At 36.1% G+C, this 19400-nt stretch overlaps 2 protein-coding genes across 8 annotated transcripts; both read right to left on the bottom strand.

Annotated features, from left to right (window-relative positions):
• Positions 1–1659: 1659 nt before the first annotated feature.
• On the bottom strand, positions 1660–15622 carry LOC126758685 (uncharacterized). Of its 7 annotated transcripts, none has more exons than XR_007666876.1 (9): positions 15511–15622; positions 12485–13115; positions 5514–6249; positions 5180–5339; positions 4948–5116; positions 4504–4628; positions 3839–4433; positions 2797–3128; positions 1660–2740 (listed from the first exon to the last, which is right to left on the bottom strand). XR_007666876.1 is itself a non-coding variant. In XM_050473040.1 (9 exons), exons 3-9 carry the CDS (start codon positions 12972–12974, stop codon positions 3088–3090), a joined length of 2316 nt encoding a protein of 771 aa, XP_050328997.1. In that variant the 5' UTR covers positions 12975–13115; positions 14785–15044; positions 15511–15622; the 3' UTR covers positions 1660–3087. The 7 variants fall into 7 exon arrangements, 6 of the variants coding, with proteins under 6 accessions (XP_050328997.1, XP_050328995.1, XP_050328999.1 ...); XM_050473040.1 differs by adding an exon at positions 14785–15044 and having other exon boundaries at positions 1660–3128; XM_050473038.1 differs by having other exon boundaries at positions 1660–3128.
• Positions 15623–17109: 1487 nt separating this feature from the next.
• Positions 17110–19148, bottom strand: LOC126758691 (GATA zinc finger domain-containing protein 1). The gene is made up of 3 exons (XM_050473049.1): positions 18551–19148; positions 18301–18487; positions 17110–17338 (listed from the first exon to the last, which is right to left on the bottom strand). The coding sequence occupies exons 1-3, from the start codon at positions 19001–19003 to the stop codon at positions 17157–17159; spliced, it is 822 nt and encodes a 273-aa protein (XP_050329006.1). The 5' UTR covers positions 19004–19148; the 3' UTR covers positions 17110–17156.
• Between the last annotated feature and the right edge of the window lie 252 nt (positions 19149–19400).

Raw genomic sequence — 19400 nt, 5'->3', positions numbered from 1 at the left:
GCCGCGATGTCTGAGCTATCATCGGCCTCAACACCCGCGCCGTAAGTTCTGCTTTCTCCAGACTGGACCAGGAAGCAAAGCAAATGGGTCTGGTTGTGGACGACGGCAAGACAAAATATATCCTGTCATCAAAAAACAGTCGTCGCACTCACGACTTTGCTCTCACGTCACTGTTGACAGTCATAACTTTGAAGTCGTAGATAATTTCGTCTATCTTGGAACCAGCGTAAAGACCAACAATGTCAGCCTGGAAATCCAACGCAGGATAACTCTTGCCAACAGGTGCTATTTCGGCCTGAGTAGGCAATTGAGAAGCAAAGTCCTCTCTGGACGAACAAAAACCAAACTCTAAAAGTCACTCATAATTCCCGTCTTACTATATTGGGCAGAGGCTTGGACGATGACAACAACTGATGAGTCGACGTTGCGAGTTTTCGAGAGAAAAGTTCTGCGAAAGATCTATGGTCCTTTGCGCGTTGGCCACGGCGAATATCGCATTCAATGGAACGATGAGCTGTACGAGATATACGACGACATTGACATATGTATGTAGTTCAGAGAACTATAAGTAGCCGCTGGCTAGTTCATGTTGTCGGATGGACGAAAACACTCCAGCTCTGAAAGTATTCGACACAGTACCCGCAGGGGGAAGCAGAGGAAGAGGATGACCTCCACTCCGTTGGAAGGACCAAGTGGAGAAGGACCTGGGTTCGCTTGGAATATCCAATTGGCGCCACGTTGCGAAAAGAAGGAACGACTGGCGCGCTGTTGTTAACTCGGCTTTAATTGCATAAGCGGTGTCTACGCCAGTAACGGAGAAGAGTGTATCTTTCTGCCTAAAATGGATAAAATTGGCTGGAAACTTGACCTTAACCCCATATAACTAATGCCAGGATTTTCGAACATCCGGCTGACTTTACTCTATATGATTGGTGATGGTATGTGAATAAGACTCTGTAGCAACATGTTGGAAGAGTATAAAAATACACTGCCTTAATTGGAGATAAGAAATTTATGTGTGTGAGTACACTTTTTAGAATGAATATGCATTAGGAGGGCTGTATTATTTGTCTACATTAGGCGCTGAATATCACATTATATCATTGTTATGTATAAAAATAATTAAACTGACAATAAGAAAATAATTAAAATTTGATCAGAAAAAGTTTGCAGGAGGTTTCACATTAAATAGTTAATTAATTATGGATTATGAATATTAATTATGTATATTGACTATTCCGGAACGAATTTGTTTGTTATAATAAATAAATAATATTTTATGAATCACAAAACTTAATAATTAATAGTAGTGTAAAAATGGGGATATATTTCCAATTTCATTTCAATGCAATCACATAATGTACATACATATATCATATCCAATTAAATTTAAGTACATTTTTAATAAAAGGAAACTGCAATTATGGCTCGGTGGCCTAAGTCAATGTAGTGTTTAATTATAATTTATTAAATTTACTTTCCATGACCTAAAGTACAATAGTAATTCTAATCTTATATATATAATATATATATATACACTTATAAATACATATTGTACATACTTATGTATGTAGATTCTTGTGTATAAAAACGTACACTGCGTTCTCAAGTCGAATTCCGTTTCTAAAGGACCGTTATGTTTGTTTCCTTGCTCATTCATTTTATTTATTTATTTTTTTTTTTTTTTTTTGCCACTTAATTATTTGCCCTGCCTTATTAGTTATAACACATAATTATGCATTGAAAGTTAATTTTTATTAGTGCGGGACTCTAAGACCTTTATTCTCTATGTTATTTTGTTTTCAAATCTGTTTCAATTGTACATACGTATGCGTGTTTCTTAACATTTATTGTTTAAATGATGTATATGTTTATATGTATATTACGAGTTTCGATAAAATTCAGTAGCATACGAATTTGTACAAATGTACATGGTATGTGTCCGTATAATAACATGAATATTGTGGAGACCGTTAATGCAATAGATATTGTTTTCTACTCATTAACGTTGGTCTTAATGGTGTACATAGACAGATATAAGTAGATATTATTAGAAAAATAAGAGTAAATTTGTATTTTGTCCATTGGTGGTTCTTGTTGCAACTGCGTTTCTACCCGCCGACATATCATCAGCTACTGAATCGCTTACTTACGGTGGTGTCATATATATTCCAAATTATGGATGCGAACCTCGTTAATTACAATTATCATTGAGGTAATGTATGTACATACGTATGTATACTATATGCTAACGATGACCAAATATGTATAATTTGCATACAAATTAATTTATTTAATTGTACCAAAATAATGGCTAATTTGCAATACAGTATTATTCAGGCCTGATATCAAAGATGATGAAAAATTATTATAACGTTTTGTATTTTTAATGACGATCCAGTAAATAAATAATTTATGTAAACACAATGTTTTTCCTTGCAAGTAAAATTCAATATTCGCATACTCTCATTATATTTAAACTTAAGATATTAACTGGCAAGTTTAAACCATGTTTGTATCCAGGATAACAGTCGTTTTAAATGCACAGTACCATTGAGGTTTCTTCATCTCGTGGTTATTTACGTTTACAAACAATATACGTATGTATGTACAATATCGACTGTTATTGTCGATGATAGTCGTTGTTCACTGCTGCTATTCGTTATATTGCACATGTAAACTTTAAATTGGCTTTCACTTTACAGAAAATCTTGCTATTCGACCTTTGTCTATGTGAGACCTAAAAGAATATGGTATTTTGAAGTTTAAGCAATTTCTGCTTTTCATTATACACACCTTGATCTTAAGACAGTAGCACAAATATGTTATTTATTTATGTATGTATGTGTATGTGTATTTCTAAGGGTGTAAATTTTAACGTTTTTCTTGTCATCTGTATGAATATTTACTTATTTTGTTTTTAGTGACACCCTCTATTGGAATAGCATCTTTTTATCATTAAATTTTGCATTCTGTATTTCTTCGATTTTCTATCATCTGTTGGTATATGCTTGAATGCCGAATATGATATCTATGATTGAGAATACGGCCGACATTACGCTCGTAGGGATAATTCACGAACATGGTTCACACTAAATGGCATCCCCGTAAAGCTTGGAGCATTATAGCTATATAGGAGATAAAAAAGAGATACGAAGAGGATTATTTAATATAATTATCCGAATTCGGTGAATTCTATTATAATTCTAAACCTAACTAAGATTTATCAGTTATGATTTTTATAGACTGTTCTGTTGCAAAATTTTTTTCTTACGGACCAAATATGTATGTATGTACATATGTACATTTACATATGTTTACATAGAGCTACCAGGGCTGTATGGGTTTCTAGTGAAAAACTTTGTAACAATAGAATTTCTTAGTTTCCAACTCTTCAATAGAATTTGTGAAGAGCACGCCAATAGAATAGTTTGAATAATGTAAAGTAATTTCAATAGGGACAAATGTTATACTCTTCTGAAAAACGTCCTCTTTATGAATGTGATTTAAAAACTTTGAAAAATTCAGTAAACTTTGGAATTCTACTTTCCAGTTTTAGCAAAGAGACATGTTTAGAGTACAAATTTGATGCTCATATTGTCATTCAGACGATATTTTTCGCTTTCTTAGTACTTCTACAGCACTCGGTCAGATGCGTTTCATTTAGACAGTCCAAATAGGTTACTAACTATGGAAGAGGACATTCAATTGGTTAAGAAATTATTATACCGCATGTTTTTCTGTATAACACAGTTTCTAAACTAGACAATTGCCCGATACCGCATATACATATTACTGTTAGTTAATAAAATGTTTAAATATTTGCAACAATAGTTACCATTATTTGTAGAATTAACACCATTGTTGGGCGAAGATGCCGATAATATGGTCGTTGTTGTCGATGTTGTTGCATTAACAATGGTTGATGCTGTAACCGGAGCTATTACTCGACTAGTACCAAGCCCAGAGCTTGCAAATTTTACATTATTTGGAATACTGACTGTCACACTCCGTCCGCTAATTATACCATTTAAAGGACGTGGCGGAGATGATGATATTAAAGATGATGACGATGAAACACAACTCGAAGATGACGGTGATGGAGATGGAGTTGATGGTGTTGGTGAGTCACGTGTAAGTGACATAGCCGAAATGTTTTTAGCTGTCAACGAAAGCGCCGCATTGCTTACATTTGTAATACTTCTGTTTGCCAATGCAACACTTGTATTTGTAGGTGACGTACCGGTTGGACTAGTATAATCTGATATTGAAGCGGATGACTTAATCTGCTGTTGCTTGTGTTCAAATACGGCGGGAGACTTTGTAGCCACATTAATATTGGAAGAGCTATTGTTGCCATTCACACTGCTCGAAATATTGTTATTTATGCAAGCTTTAGATATCACAGGTGATAGAGCAGAGGGCTGGGGCATCTGATAAATACATTTATTTCCACATACGTAAGAATGTTCATTCAATAATAGGATTACTTCGTTAACTTACACTAGCGCCGACTGGTGAGGACATCGTCGTACTTCCATTACTGCCGCCGCTTGATAACGAGCTTGACGAACTATAAAGTATGCTTCCACGTCCAGACGAAAGAGACCGGGTTTCATTTGAATTATCTAAAATAGATTAAAATTTAAATTTTAAAATCTACCAACTTTGACTTTCTCGCAAATATTTCACATGTACTGCATGAATTACAATTATTATGATGAAACATATTGCCTCTTTTTACCAGAAATATCTCATATATGTTATTATGTAATCGTGGATACCGTGTCAACTTATTCTTAAAATTAAATTGGGATATACATATGTATTATGTATGGATGTACATAGGTATGCATGTACATATGTATGTACATACATACATATGTATAATGTTATTCGATTATTAAATTTTATAAATTATTTATTTATGTATGTGATAAAACGTACCTTTTTCGCAATTGTTCAAATCAAAATCCAAAAAGGGACCTGGAAACATTTGCTCATACTTTGGACCCAGTTCTCGTTTTAATGACACAAGCTTAAGCTGTGAATTTATTTTCATTTTTGCTAACTGTTCTACTTCAGCTTCAAGTTCCTGATCTTTCTTTTTAAGAGTCTATAAAAACAAAATATACAACGACAGTAACAAGGAAACTTAATGAGCATGGGCGCCTCTTACTTTTACATATTTAATTGCTTCACCAAGTATAGCCAAATTTGACGTCTTTTTACGTTCGTCTTCCTTTAATGGGAGTTGATTTTTTAACTGCTCGTAGCATTCTTTGAGATGTGCACGCCGGTTTTTTTCCAACTTATTGTGCACTTCACGGGTACCAGCCCTAAATGTAGAATAATAACTTCTTATAATCTGTTATATTGCACAATACGATACTGTCGTATACATGGAAACGTACATACATATTCACAAACATACATACATATATAGTATAACTGGCATATGCATATGCACATGTACATTGTATAAGTTATATACATACATAAATATAACTTACCCATTGCTATTGGAACTTATAGTTCGCCTTCGACCGCTGGCACTTATCATGGGAGTCATGTGCAATAGTGGATTAGTAGTTGCCGAATGTTGTGCTGACATCATCTGTAAATAGTGACTACCAGTCGAGTTGTGTCTTGTCAATGTTTCGTCGTCTTCAATGCAACGTAATGCGTTTCCATCTTCAATGATCATTTTCCCAAGCTCTCCATTTTTTAAAAGTGGTTGGTTGGCTGGAATTTTATGGGAAAGTGAGAAACTGCGTATCCGTGAATGCGTTTCATCAACTTTTCTACACGCAATAGGCGGTGGGGTAAGAGGTTCGGAAGGCTTATAAATTATTGACTGTGGGGCTGAGGTGCTGTTGATCAGCGAAAATTTGGAGGCTACCGAGTGATGCTGCTGTGCTTGTTTAGGTATGCTTATCGCCTTAGACGGTATAGAATATGTATTAGCCGCCGGCGATGCAACGCGCAGACCATCATTCAGTAACATTTGTTTGTTAGCAGCAGCGGTCACGACAACAATATCGCAACTGTCACTATCTACAAGTCTATATGCTTTTGACTTTTTGAACTGCTCATTCTTCCCCTTAGTTAGCTCCTCTTCTGTCGCAGGTGGCTGCTGATGTTCTTGTGGTTCACTTGAACATCGAACAGTAGGTCGTATTGAAAATAAGGCAGTCAGCCCATTCTCTGATTCTGGAGATGACTTTGAATTTGAGGAAAAAGCATCCTCTAAAATAAAGTGAGAAGAAAAAACCAAAAAAAAAACACAACAAGATAAAGTTATGTACCATACGAGTGCAAGAAATAATAATATTAAAAATTATGATATATAAAAGCATACATACATATGTACCATGGAATACCAAAAAGAAATAATAATAATTTGGACGAAATCTTGAAAAATATTCAACAAAAAATTGCTTTATTTTAAATAATTGAGAAAGGGACAAATCATGGCTTTCTAAAACTTAAAATCTTTTCAAGAAACTTTTCTAGTCTCTCAGTTCGTTCAAAACTCAATAATAGGGAACACATATTCGATTATTGTTTTGAATGAACATTGTTAGATATTAAATATCATATTTGTTCCTAAAAACAACCAGACTTTTCATGCATTTTGGCTTTCAGCACTTTGTTGTTGTTGTAACGACCATCTAACCCCCGGTTGGGTGGTAAGATTCAGGTCAGTTATCATCGAAGTAATCTAACGGTAGGTCCAGAAAACTTGCTGTTTCAACAGGGCTGGGCTTACAAAAATATGGTTAGAGTCACAGAGGACTCGTTGGATATATTTAATATATCGGGATCAATTCTGAATAAGGAGGAATTTAACCTGCTACAGTATCCAGAACGAAGTTGCACAAGGGTCACTATGAATTCTCGCAACACGGTGATAGGGAGTCGGTGCGAATAGCATCCTAAGGCTGGTTTCTGCAAAAACATCCCAGCAGAAATTGTCTTTTTCCTATGAGCTGCCAGCTAGCGACTTGAGGATTTGGTTTCGGTTCTGTACTTTGCAAGTTATCGCGGTTATATGAGGAGTGAAGGAGCACAGATACAGGAATTTGGAAGATTTAGCCTTTTTAATGGAATTCCGAAACTCCTCCTCTTTGAAAGTTAATGGCGCCCAGTATCTTGGCATTTTGCTCAGCTGTCGTTTGACTTTGTCTGTCGAATGATAATGCATGAAGCGTATGAGGATTGAATTTCAATGTCAATTCGATCATGATGACTCCTCAGATTAGGCAAGGCCTTAACAGTAGTCCAAAGCTAGCACACTCCGTTGGAGAGGTTACAGTTGCCTTACCCATTGCCGATTGTTCACGAAATAAAATCGGGAGGTTTTTCGATCCAGATATTTATGGGTAGATGATCTGATACGGAGGAGGATGGAGTCATATGAAGAAGGTCACGCAAGTGAGGAAAGTTCTCTGATCGCCATTCACTTGGGAGTGGCCAGAAACGATTCTTTTACATATGACTCAAGCAGCTCACTACTTCCGGTCTTTGACCAAGTATCCTCTGGGTAGCCTAAGAACATCCGTTTGAAGGCGAGCAAAAGTGAGAAGGCGAAACATCCCCTCCGCAGGGTTGTGCGCTGGGGTTGGGACCCGGCACGTAAAAAGTCTTACCAATGAAAATTAGCAATCAGCCTCGTATGAGAGACCCCCCTTTTGATGACGACCATGGCAAACGAAATAAGGACTACGAATTGAGGGCATGCACCTGGAATGTCCGGTCCCTTAATTAGGAAGGGGCCGCTGCCCAGCTGGTTGATGCCCTCATGAAAATAAAGGCTGACATCACGGCCGTCCAAGAAATGCGATGGACGGGACAAGGACAAAGACGAGTAGGTCCTTGTGACATTTACTACAGTGGCCATATAAAGGAGCGCAAGTTTGGTGTAGGATTCGTGGTGGGAGAGAGGCTCCGTCGCCGAGTACTATCATTCAGTCCGGTGAATGAACGTCTAGCCACAATCCGCATCAAAGCGAGGTTCTTCAACATATCGCTGATTTGCGCCCACGCCCCGACGGAAGAGAAGGACGATGTGACCAAAGATGCCTTTTATGAGTGCTTGGAGTGCACTTATGAGGGCTGCCCCCGCCACGATTTCAAAATCGTGCTTGGCGACTTTAACGCCAGGGTGGGCAAAGAAGGTATCTTTGGCACTACGGTCGGTAAATACAGCCTCCACGAGGAAACATCCCCAAATGTGTTGAGGCTGATCGACTTCGCCGGGGCCCGAAATATGGTTATCTGTAGCACTAGATTCCAGCATAAGAAGATTCAACAAGCTACCTGGCTGTCTCCGGGTCGAAAAACTGCCAACCAGATCGATCATGTTGTGATAGACGGAAGACACGTTTCCAGTGTTTTAGATGTGTGTGCGCTCCGAGGTCCGAACATCTACTCGAACCACTATCTTGTTGCAGCTAAGATTCGCACCCGCCTCTGTGCAGCAAAAAACGCATGCCACCAAACAAAAGGAAGTTTCGACGTCGAGAAGCTGCAATCACAACAGACAGCCGAACGATTTTCTACTCGGCTTGCACTCCTGCTCTCTGAGAGCACTCGTCAACAACTCAGTATAAGGGAACTGAGGGACGGCATTTCGAACTCCTTACGTACAGCTGCAACCGAAACCATTGGTTTTCGGAAAGTGCAAAAGAACAGCTGGTACGATGAGGAGTGCCGTGTCGCAGCGGAGAGAAAACAGGCTGCCTACCTCGCAACGTTACGATCGACCACTACACGTGCGGGATGGGATAGATACCGAGAGTTGAAGAGGGAAGCGAGACGCATTTGCAGACAGAAGAAGAAAGAGGCCGAAATGCGTGAGTACGAAGAGCTTGATAAGCTGGCCGACAGGCGTAATGCTCGAAAATTCTACGAAAAAATGCGGCGGCTTACAGAAGGTTTCAAGACCGGAGCATACTCCTGTAGAACCCCCAAAGGTGATCTAGTCACTGATGCCCAGAGCATAGTTAAATTAAGGAGGGAACACTTCTCCAGCCTGCTGAATGGCAGTGAACGCACAACACCAGGAGAAGGAGAACCCGATTCCCCAATCGATGACGATGGAGCAGACGTTCCATTACCCGACCATGAAGAAGTTCGAATAGCAATTGCCCGCCTGAAAAACAACAAAGCGGCAGAGGCCGACGGATTGCCGGCCGAGCTATTCAACCACGGCGGCGAAGAACTGATAAGGAGCATGCATAAGCTTCTTTGTAAAATATGGTCGGACGAAAGCATGCCCAACGATTGGAATTTAAGTGTGCTATGCCCAATCCATAAAAAAGGAGACCCCACAATCTGCGCCAACTACCGTGGGATTAGCCTCCTCAACATCGCATATAAGGTTCTATCGAGCGTATTGTGTGAAAGATTAAAGCCCACCGTCAACAAACTGATTGGACCTTATCAGTGTGGCTTCAGACCTGGAAAATCAACAACCGACCAGATATTCACCATGCGCCAAATCTTGGAAAAGACCCGTGAAAGGAGAATCGACACACACCACCTCTTCGTCGATTTCAAAGCTGCTTTCGACAGCACGAAAAGGAGCTGCCTTTATGCCGCGATGTCTGAATTTGGTATCCCCGCAAAACTAATACGGCTGTGTAAGCTGACGTTGAGCAACACCAAAAGCTCCGTCAGAATCGGGAAGGACCTCTCCGAGCCGTTCGATACCAAACGAGGTTTCAGACAAGGCGATTCCCTATCGTGCGACTTTTTCAACCTGCTTCTGGAGAAAATAGTTCGAGCCGCAGAACTAAATAGAGAAGGTACCATCTTCTATAAGAGTGTACAGCTGCTGGCGTATGCCGATGATATTGATATCATCGGCCTTATCACCCGCGCCGTTAGTTCTGCTTTCTCCAGACTGGACAAGGAAGCAAAACAAATGGGTCTGGCCGTGAACGAGGGCAAGACGAAATATCTCCTGTCATCAAACAAACAGTCATCGCGCTCGCGACTTGGCACTCACGTCACTGTTGACAGTCATAACTTTGAAGTTGTAGATAATTTCGTCTATCTTGGAACCAGCGTAAACACCACCAACAATGTCAGCCTAGAAATCCAACGCAGGATAACTCTTGCCAACAGGTGCTACTTCGGACTGAGTAGGCAATTGAGAAACAAAGTCCTCTCTCGACAAACAAAAACCAAACTCTATAAGTCACTCATAATTCCCGTCCTGCTATATGGTGCAGAGTCTTGGACGATGTCAACAACGGATGAGTCGACGTTGCGAGTTTTCGAGAGAAAAGTTCTGCGAATACCGCATGCGATGGAACGATGAGCTGTACGAGATATACGACGACATCGACATAGTTCAGCGAATTAAAAGACAGCGGCTACGCTGGCTAGTTCATGTTGTCCGGATGGACGAAAACACTCCAGCTCTGAAAGTATTCGACGCAGTACCCGCCGGGGGAAGCAGAGGAAGAGGAAGACCTCCACTCCGTTGGAAGGACCAAGTGGAGAAGGACCTGGCTTCGCTTGGAATATCCAATTGGCGCCACGTGGCGAAAAGAAGAAACGACTGGCGCGCTGTTGTTAACTCGGCTATAATCGCGTAAGCGGTGTCTACGCCAATTAAGAAGAAGATCTGATGCGATCAGATACTTTATTTATCAGACAACATATAATGATGGTAATATCAGGCGAGCTATTACAAGTGCCCAAAATTATTCTATCTTCTACAGATAGGCCTAGTACCTAACAGTTTTCCCCACGAAGTAGCGCACATATGTTCGGGTGATATCCTCTTGAGCAACATGTAACAAGGGGATGTGTATAGTAAATATTTCGAGCTCGGCATCGCTTGAGCCGATAGCTATGACCTTACATTCAAGGGTAGGATATCTGACCGGCTGTTTAACTTGATTTCTTAGACCGCAGCTATCGATACGACTTCTCGACTTATGAATGCAATCGTACTTCTCTATCGTACTCTGAAGTCCATTGCAGTTGTAGTAGTAGCCAATTGTAGTATTCGGGTTTTTCGAGGTTGTCTACGGGTAGTCTTGAAAGTGGCGTGTAAAGGGTGGCTGTTGTAGCTATAAAATCCGCAAAGGCGGTTGTCGCACTGTGGTGTTATTTGGCAACGCCACTGTAGGGTGTTGTGGGGGCAGACTCCTGCAGCATGGGCAACGTGCGTCACACTCCATCACTAATGATATTACTCCTTGATTGAGCTCCTGGGGAACGTAGAAGTTCATTGTTGGGCACTCGGTTGGAGTGACGGCTCGGTGCTCGAAATGGGTGCAGATTGCACTGCCGTAAAGGCTGGTGTCATAGTAGAGAGTTGGCAGCATGGGGCCACGTAACTGGTGGTTTACTACCTGCTTGTCTTATGGTCTGAACAGGTCTTAAGATAGCTAGCACAAACGCAGCAGAAAAATTACATTGAGTCCAACCCCGGCCTGGAGTTTACTCTACTGGTAGGAGTGACAGTCTTACCGTAAATAGGGTTGGATCGGCGAAATAACAGCCATTGGCCGGATAAAATCTGGGTTAATTCTGATAACGTAGAAGCGACTGCCTTGGGAATTGATCTCTTTAATCAGTTTGTTTGTTTGTTCATCTAATGGTTGTTTGTAGCACCCAAAACTAATCTTCTAGGTATCTTAATTATACATAGCAGACTTATTCTCTGCCATGAAGTTGGTATTGCAGATGGGCGAGATCGAACTACTTTCACACCCACAAAACATATAAAATGTAATAACTTAACTACACAAATCGATTTGGTAATTCAGTAACTTCACACCTATTGTTTAATATAAATTTCATTTGGAGTTAATCCACAAGAAAAAAAGGACTAAAATTTTTAAACTAACTCAAATACATAGATTAAAAGTACTAAATAAACATGTCTTCATGTACGTTGTATAGTAATACAACAATATTATAATAATGCCAGATATAGAAATCTCTGATCATTATATGCATTCGTAAGTATATGCCCACAAATATTTAACCGCCTTTGACCCTCACAAATTGCGAGAGAATAAACTGTTCAGTTACTTTCGAACGTCACTCATCCATTCTTTGTTTTTAAAGAATTCTTCAAAAAACGTCTGTACCTCAGTATGAAACATGACTTTGATCTTCCGAGACTGGTGATCAGCATGTTCAAGTGTTGAGCTCTCAAAGGTTAACGTTAAATCTCTGTATTCAAATCAATACTGGACACCAGCAGATCGTGACAAAAAGTTCCTTTGATAGGGAGAGGAAGCAGATGATATATTATAAGCCCACTGATATCTTATCAATAAACCAATGATAGAACAACAGAAACAGTGTTTAATAAATTTAATAATGTATGAATCCAGCAAGGCTTAAGGATGTAAAATAAACAATTGTTTTTGATAGTCATAAAATTGTTATTATATTTGCCTACTAACTACTAAAAAAACCAATTTCGCTACATTACGGTATCATCACTTACCGGATATGCTAGTTTCATTGACAGCACTATCAGTCGTAGTATTCGTTTGTATTGATAACTGTTTGGAGGAATTTAGTATTTTTGGGCTGGCTTTCAAGGCTTCAATTGTTCCATCGTACTCATTCATAGTTCTGTTGTTGTTATGCTTACGCTGACTAGGTTTCATTTCAACTAGCAGTTGGCTTCCAGTAAGAGAACTGTTATTGTTAGTTATGATCACCCCGTTTGTAATGTGATGAAACGTAGTACTTGCAGTTGGGGCAGAAGAGGAAACTTTAACCAAATCCGTAGTGGATCGTGTATTTCTTGCATTCATAACATTATTGTTGTTATTGCGAACACCATTTGCTATATCAAAACCCAAAGAGCATTGATTAATATAGGGTTCCCCGACAGATCCATTTGAGGCAGTAGTTGGAGATCTCTTTAGTTTCTCTTGATGCTCAATATACTGAGCAGCATCTAGGAGTACCTTCAATCCTGTCGACATAGCAATTATAATTAGTTTAATTGAATGATGCACGTGACTTTTTGCACTCTGCGATGGAAAATAAATCCAATAGATAAAAATATTTTTCGAGGAGTGTCCACTTTTGATGCTGGAAAAGATGGCCAACTCTTGAATTCAATTCTGCAAAGGAGGGGAAAATAGTTCTAAAGTAAAAAATTGAAAAGGCAATGAATTCACTAGAAAATTTTTTGTCGTTGCATACCAATTTTGAATTTTGTCATTTTAACAAATATTCGTTATATACACGATTCTAGGGAAGTTCGTGTTAACGGTAATACAATACTTTCTGATATAAAAAATAAAAATACATACATATACTTTAGCTAAACTCTTAGTTAAAAACCATCATATTAAAGTTGTTGAAAAAAAAAATTTTAACAAAAAAGTTGAACAAAAAGTACGTACAAACGTTTTTTTGCTTTAACACTCAATTAAAAAAAGTATAATTAGTTTAAACAAATTGAATTAAAGTTTCCTAAATCGGGCAAAGAGTGTCAAATAATCTGCAAGCTTCAAACACAAAACCTTAAACCGATTTCAAAGAATACTACATGTAATACATAATTCGTATGTATTGGCGATAAATAAATAGAACTCAGGAGTACATTTTAGAAATCAAAGCAAATTTAGTTATTATATCCGTAAATAAAATTATGTAAGCTTTTATGTATTTGATATTTTGATTTATATGTATGTATGTACGGTTGTAATATAGACATATATACATACATATGTATATATTCATATACTATCGATATTGGCATGTATGTTCATTTTTCTTGGTACGAGAAATCATTCGTCTACTAAAACAGTATCCTCTTGCATGCTTTAACGTCAACTCTCTTTGAAAAGTGCACCACTTTGAATATGAAATTATTAATCAAACAAGGGAGGAAAGTTGGTTAAAATACGTATGTATGTGATGAGAAGTGATTGACCTCACATAACGCATTTAAAAATACAATTGCATGGACATATGTATGTACATACATATGTACATATATGCTAATCCATAGCAGATCGTTTCTGATGCAGTAGTCCTTTTTTAAGTGATCAGTTCTTAAAGACTGGGCATATGTACATTTGTATACATTTACTTCTATAGAAAAATATGTAAATACATACATATATACCAAATATATATATATATATACATATGTATGTATGTAAGTACATATGTACATATATACATACATACATACATATGTATATGTAAGTAAATACTTAGATTGATTTAAATATACATATGTACATATGTAGTATGTTCTTTTTTTAACTTGGTTTCCGACTGAACTTGTTTTAACTATAACGCCTCCAATTCCTATTGAATTACTTTTTGCCCTTTTCAATTGTAATATGGGTATTTACTAGTGCAATTTTGTACTGAATTTTTGTACAACTTGTTTACCGAAGATTTCTTATTGGATGTGCATTTAGGCAGTTGCTGACATTTCGCATTGTTGTTGGTATTTTTTTCTCTTATGATTAACTCTCTTCATTTATATTGGTAGAATAGTGATTAAATCTTTTTGCTCCTTTTCTTTTGTTATTAATTAGTGCATATGGCTGCAGATTGGCAAAAAATCATCCAATCACTCTTTAAGTCATTGAATTTAACGATTATACGAATAGTCTTGCTAGCACTTTAGAACGAATTGTCATCTATTTCAATGTAAAGTTTCAAGTTTTATAAAATGCACTGTGGTTAAATTTTACAAAATGTTAAATATTTTCAGCTACCGATCCACGGAACTTAGGAAGAGCAATTAAAAAGAAACAAAATACATACATTTGCACGCAGCCACACACATCTACATTTATTGCCTGTTGTTAGCTGAACTTGCTTGTGTTCGTGTTCACGTGTTGTTTTTTCGTTATTGTTGTCGTTAATGTGGCGACTGTTGCTTTTGTTGCGTTTTACAGTGTTTTGTTAAGAACTTTTATATGTGTAGGGACAAACTCATAGATGTATTTGCGTTAATACTGATTGCCTTTGTTTGCCCTCTACTTGCAAAGTCGATAGCCACGAAACAAAAACACCAATATGGCCTAAAAATATACATATATGTATATGTAAATATAATTCTTATATACATTTTGCAGTTAATTTTTTTTTTAATATCTGCATCTCTATAACATAGATACAAAACCCACGCATACAGCTACGTACACTCACGCCCAATTGCACACTATACATGCATTCATGTGAAAGAAACAAACGGAACAAAAAGAAGAACTTATCGTCATATACATACAAATGTATGCATGTACGTATTATTTTAATAAAAATTCACGAATTCTTGAAACTTTTTCACTTAATGCAAGTACTAAGTATTTCACTCAGACCTTTTTAGTCTTTTTCTACTATGATTAGTGCATTTATTTTTTATAAAGTAACAGAGATGACGTGTGAATAAAAATTTTGACGATGACTCGTTCGCAATTCAATTATCACGAGTATTTACATGTATTTTCTGGTTTCTGTTTTATCAAATACTAAAAAATTTCTCTTTACCGATTCGCAAAATTGTATGTATGCGCGCGACACTGTTATGTCTATCTGACTTTGGCTGACTAACTGCTGGAAGCCTGTTTCTAGTAATACGTTTGTTGTTTTTAGTTGCTCTCTCGAACACGATTATGTGGCGAACCCAACTACGATATGGATGTGTTTCTTTGAAATTGTATTGTAATGCGTTTCATAAATATTTGTTTGTGTGAGTTGTTATAGTTGAATTATATGCATACGACATTTGTCAACTTTATGCATCAACATACACTTACATACATATGTACATACAAACAAATAGGTGCAAATACAAACGTGCCGTAATAGAACTAAGTATTTGAGTGTAGGTACTTGAAGAGCGATATTAAATAAAAAAACGATATCAAAATTTATATTACGAGTTAAAAGATACGTTGCACAACTCTTACAAATTATAACCAATTTCTCTGCACAAATCTACTTATGTAGACATATACGAACATCAGCATACATACATTTTTACAATCTTATGCAGATGTATACAGATTAATTGACTTCAAAAGAGTACCAGAGAAATAAGTGTACCATTCATATGTATTAAATACTCATTTCAGCCAGAAGCTTCTGTGTTGCCATATTACACATATGACATTAAAATGCGATAAGAAATATCCTTTGTAAAATATTTTAGCCGATTATACTCTACTTTAATTCATCAAATTTTCTTTTCTTCTAGCTTCCTGCTTAGCAAGATATACATACATACATATATTTGCGGCACAAATTTCAATTTTAGCAATCATAAAGAATGCAATGTGTTATGTAAATTTCTTATAAAATTAAAGCGCGATGGCAACTGAAAGTAATTTCATAAGAGCAAATTAGGAAAAATTGTATTTATATTTGTAAAATTACCTATTACTACCAAGCGCATGCCCTCTCTTAACTGCATGTACTTGCACAATTCTCTTTAAAAATGCAAATGTAAGACATTTCAACTCAAACACCAAGCGACTCAAAAGCTAAGTCTAATTGGACAATATTACACACATGCATACACACCCATCGAAAATAATGAAAAAAAAAAGATTTTTCACTTAGAAGAATAAAACATAATTTTATTGAATATGCAGAATTGAAAGAAATATTACTATTCACATACCAAAAATAAGAAAAAATAATAGATATTAAAAATCAAAAGCAAATTTGAGACGAGATAAACATGGGTAAAATATTTTACCTGCCTAGTCTTTATAGATATTACGTATTTATAGATTTAAGACATACATTAAAGACATACATTACCATTCTTTACAGGTACTAATTGATTGAAATTTATCAAAAATAATATTTCTTGACATATGAAAGAAATATGAATCAGTATTATTTTAAGATAATAATCGATATTTCCTTTTTGATAGATAACTTGCTCACACTTCTTTTTACAACAGCTTACCTTTTTTAGACATATTTTATAAACATTATTATATTATTTAACTATTTAAAATATGAACTATATCTTTTGAGGTCAATCTGCTATTATTTTATTAACTTGAATGACATATTAGGAAAAATAACGCAGACTGATTTGTGTGTAGACTATTAATCGTTAAAAGAATTGCAGTATTACATTCTTCATTAATTCAATTTATTAAAGAATATTTTATTATATTTTATAAGTTAGCTGTTCGATGATGTTCGGAAAGCGAAGTCCAAATAAAACCTCTTGTCTTTCCATCAATTTCCATTGCGTCTGGAAGTGGAAAAGGCGTCGTACGATCATAATAATAATTACTAGGTGCATGCATTATGAATTGTAAAGCAGACAACTTTCGGGAAAGATCTTCATCTGGTCCTGAAAATATAAGCATAACCATATTTAGAAAATAATTATTAAAATGCAGAATATAAAACAAATAACGAACCATTTTAATAATTTAAAAATGACTTTTTTTATTATTTACTTATATGTACTTATAAAATAAATATGTATGTATATTTTAATTGTTTATTAGGCTGGGATATAGAATAGCATCCCCGGATTTCGGGAATAAAATGGGTATCACTGGAAAGGTGACGTTCTCCAGATCACGAAAATATATACATATATATAGTTGCCACTGACTTATAGTTTTAAAGAAATTTGCATTCAAAGTTAAAAAATTCACAACTTTTACACTGATAATTTGTATATTGTGAATAACTTTTTCACTTATATTATGCACTTTTCACTTACTAACACTTCACTAAAACGTTTCTGTATATTATTTTTTTTAATATTTGTTGTAAATAAAGCTTTATTTTAATTATGTTATTTTAGTTAAATTCTCTGCATTTCCGCGCCACGCTTCAAAAAAAATAACCTTGGCAACCCTTTTCTTATTGTGCAAATGCAGAGAATTTAACTAAAATAAAATAATTAAAATAAAGCTTTATTTACAACAAATATTAAAAAAATTAATATACAGAAACGTTATAGTGAAGTGTTACTAGGTGAAAAGTGCATAATATAAGTGAAAAAAGTCATTCCCAATATACAAATTATCAAGTTATAAGTTGTGAATTTTTTAACTTTGAATGCAAATATCTTAAAAACTATAAGTCAGCGGCAACTATATATATATATATTTTCGTGATCTGGAGAACGTCACCTTTCCATTGATACCAATTTTATCTCCGAAATCCGGGGATGCTATTCTAAATTTTACCCGTTTATTATACTAAATATTAAAAAAGGGCTACAAGCGAGAGAAAAATTGTTTTAATGAATTAATCTGACTTTGACTTGTTGGGATTTTAAATACTATTTCGGCATACCTATTAAATACGAAGCTGGATCAAATCCATCGCGTGGGTCGGGACTTGCTTGCGTAGGAACAAGCCATGTAAGATAAGCAGATTTTTCGCAATAGTTATCAACTAAGAGACCACGTATTTGGGCGTAGTAAATATTGCGCTTATCATCCATTAAGGATACAATATCGCCGACTTGAAGATAAGTTCCCTAAAACCAAATATTTTTAATTAATTATCATCAAAAAATTTCTTTTAAAATCGACATACACACTTTGTAAAATACGCTGTCCACAACGTGCGTAGTAGCTTGTGCAACTGGTGTTTTTAAAGGTATTTTTTTGAAAATATTACGCCTGCTACGTCCTTTGCTTTGCACTTTGGTATTATTCGATGTGTTTTGAACGTAACAGCTGTTCGAAGTAATATTATTAGGTTGAGTACAACTTTTCGCTTTAAATCGAGTTGATCGGGTACTTTTGCGAATTTTTTTTTCTTCTGCCACTGCGACGTGCTTGCCTTCTCCAAGTATTCTGTGTGATTTACTTTTTGTGTCTTCAGTTATTTTATCAAACTCTACTAAACTAGCATTATCATTCGAATTCTTTGTTTCCTTTTTTTCGTAACATTCTTGACAAATCTCGCCTTCTCCATTTTCCGACTGTCTCCAAAGAAGAGTTTCAGTTTTTTGACACTCAATGCAAATAGGAAAACTTCTATTAGACATTTCTTTAAAACTGTAAGTAAATATTTTTTAAATGGTTGACAAGTCCGTTTTAGTTTATTGTTTAAAAATTATTTTAACCCAAGCATAGAAATTTTAGCACCATTAAACACCATCAAACAGTATTAAATGAAACATAAACATAAGCCAAGTGACCAAAATTTCTGCAAAAGTCGATAACATTCGCATAATAATATTTTGTCTACACACTACTTTTTACACGATTTAACTTACTAAAAATCTATATTGCTAGCAATATTGCCATTGGTAACTGCACATTGGTAATGGATAGCGATTGTTGTCTAAATATATTTCATTCCATCTATTTCTAGCAATTACTGTAATTTTGATGGTTCGACAGACAAATCTATAAGAAAAATCAGCTGCTTTGTTGGCGTTC

This window comes from Bactrocera neohumeralis, chromosome 5, assembly GCF_024586455.1.
Source record: "Bactrocera neohumeralis isolate Rockhampton chromosome 5, APGP_CSIRO_Bneo_wtdbg2-racon-allhic-juicebox.fasta_v2, whole genome shotgun sequence".
In the NCBI taxonomy this organism is placed as follows: Eukaryota; Metazoa; Arthropoda; class Insecta; order Diptera; family Tephritidae; genus Bactrocera; species Bactrocera neohumeralis.
The sequence above is the reverse complement of the archived record's forward strand: the minus strand, read 5'-3'. Positions and strand labels throughout refer to the sequence as shown.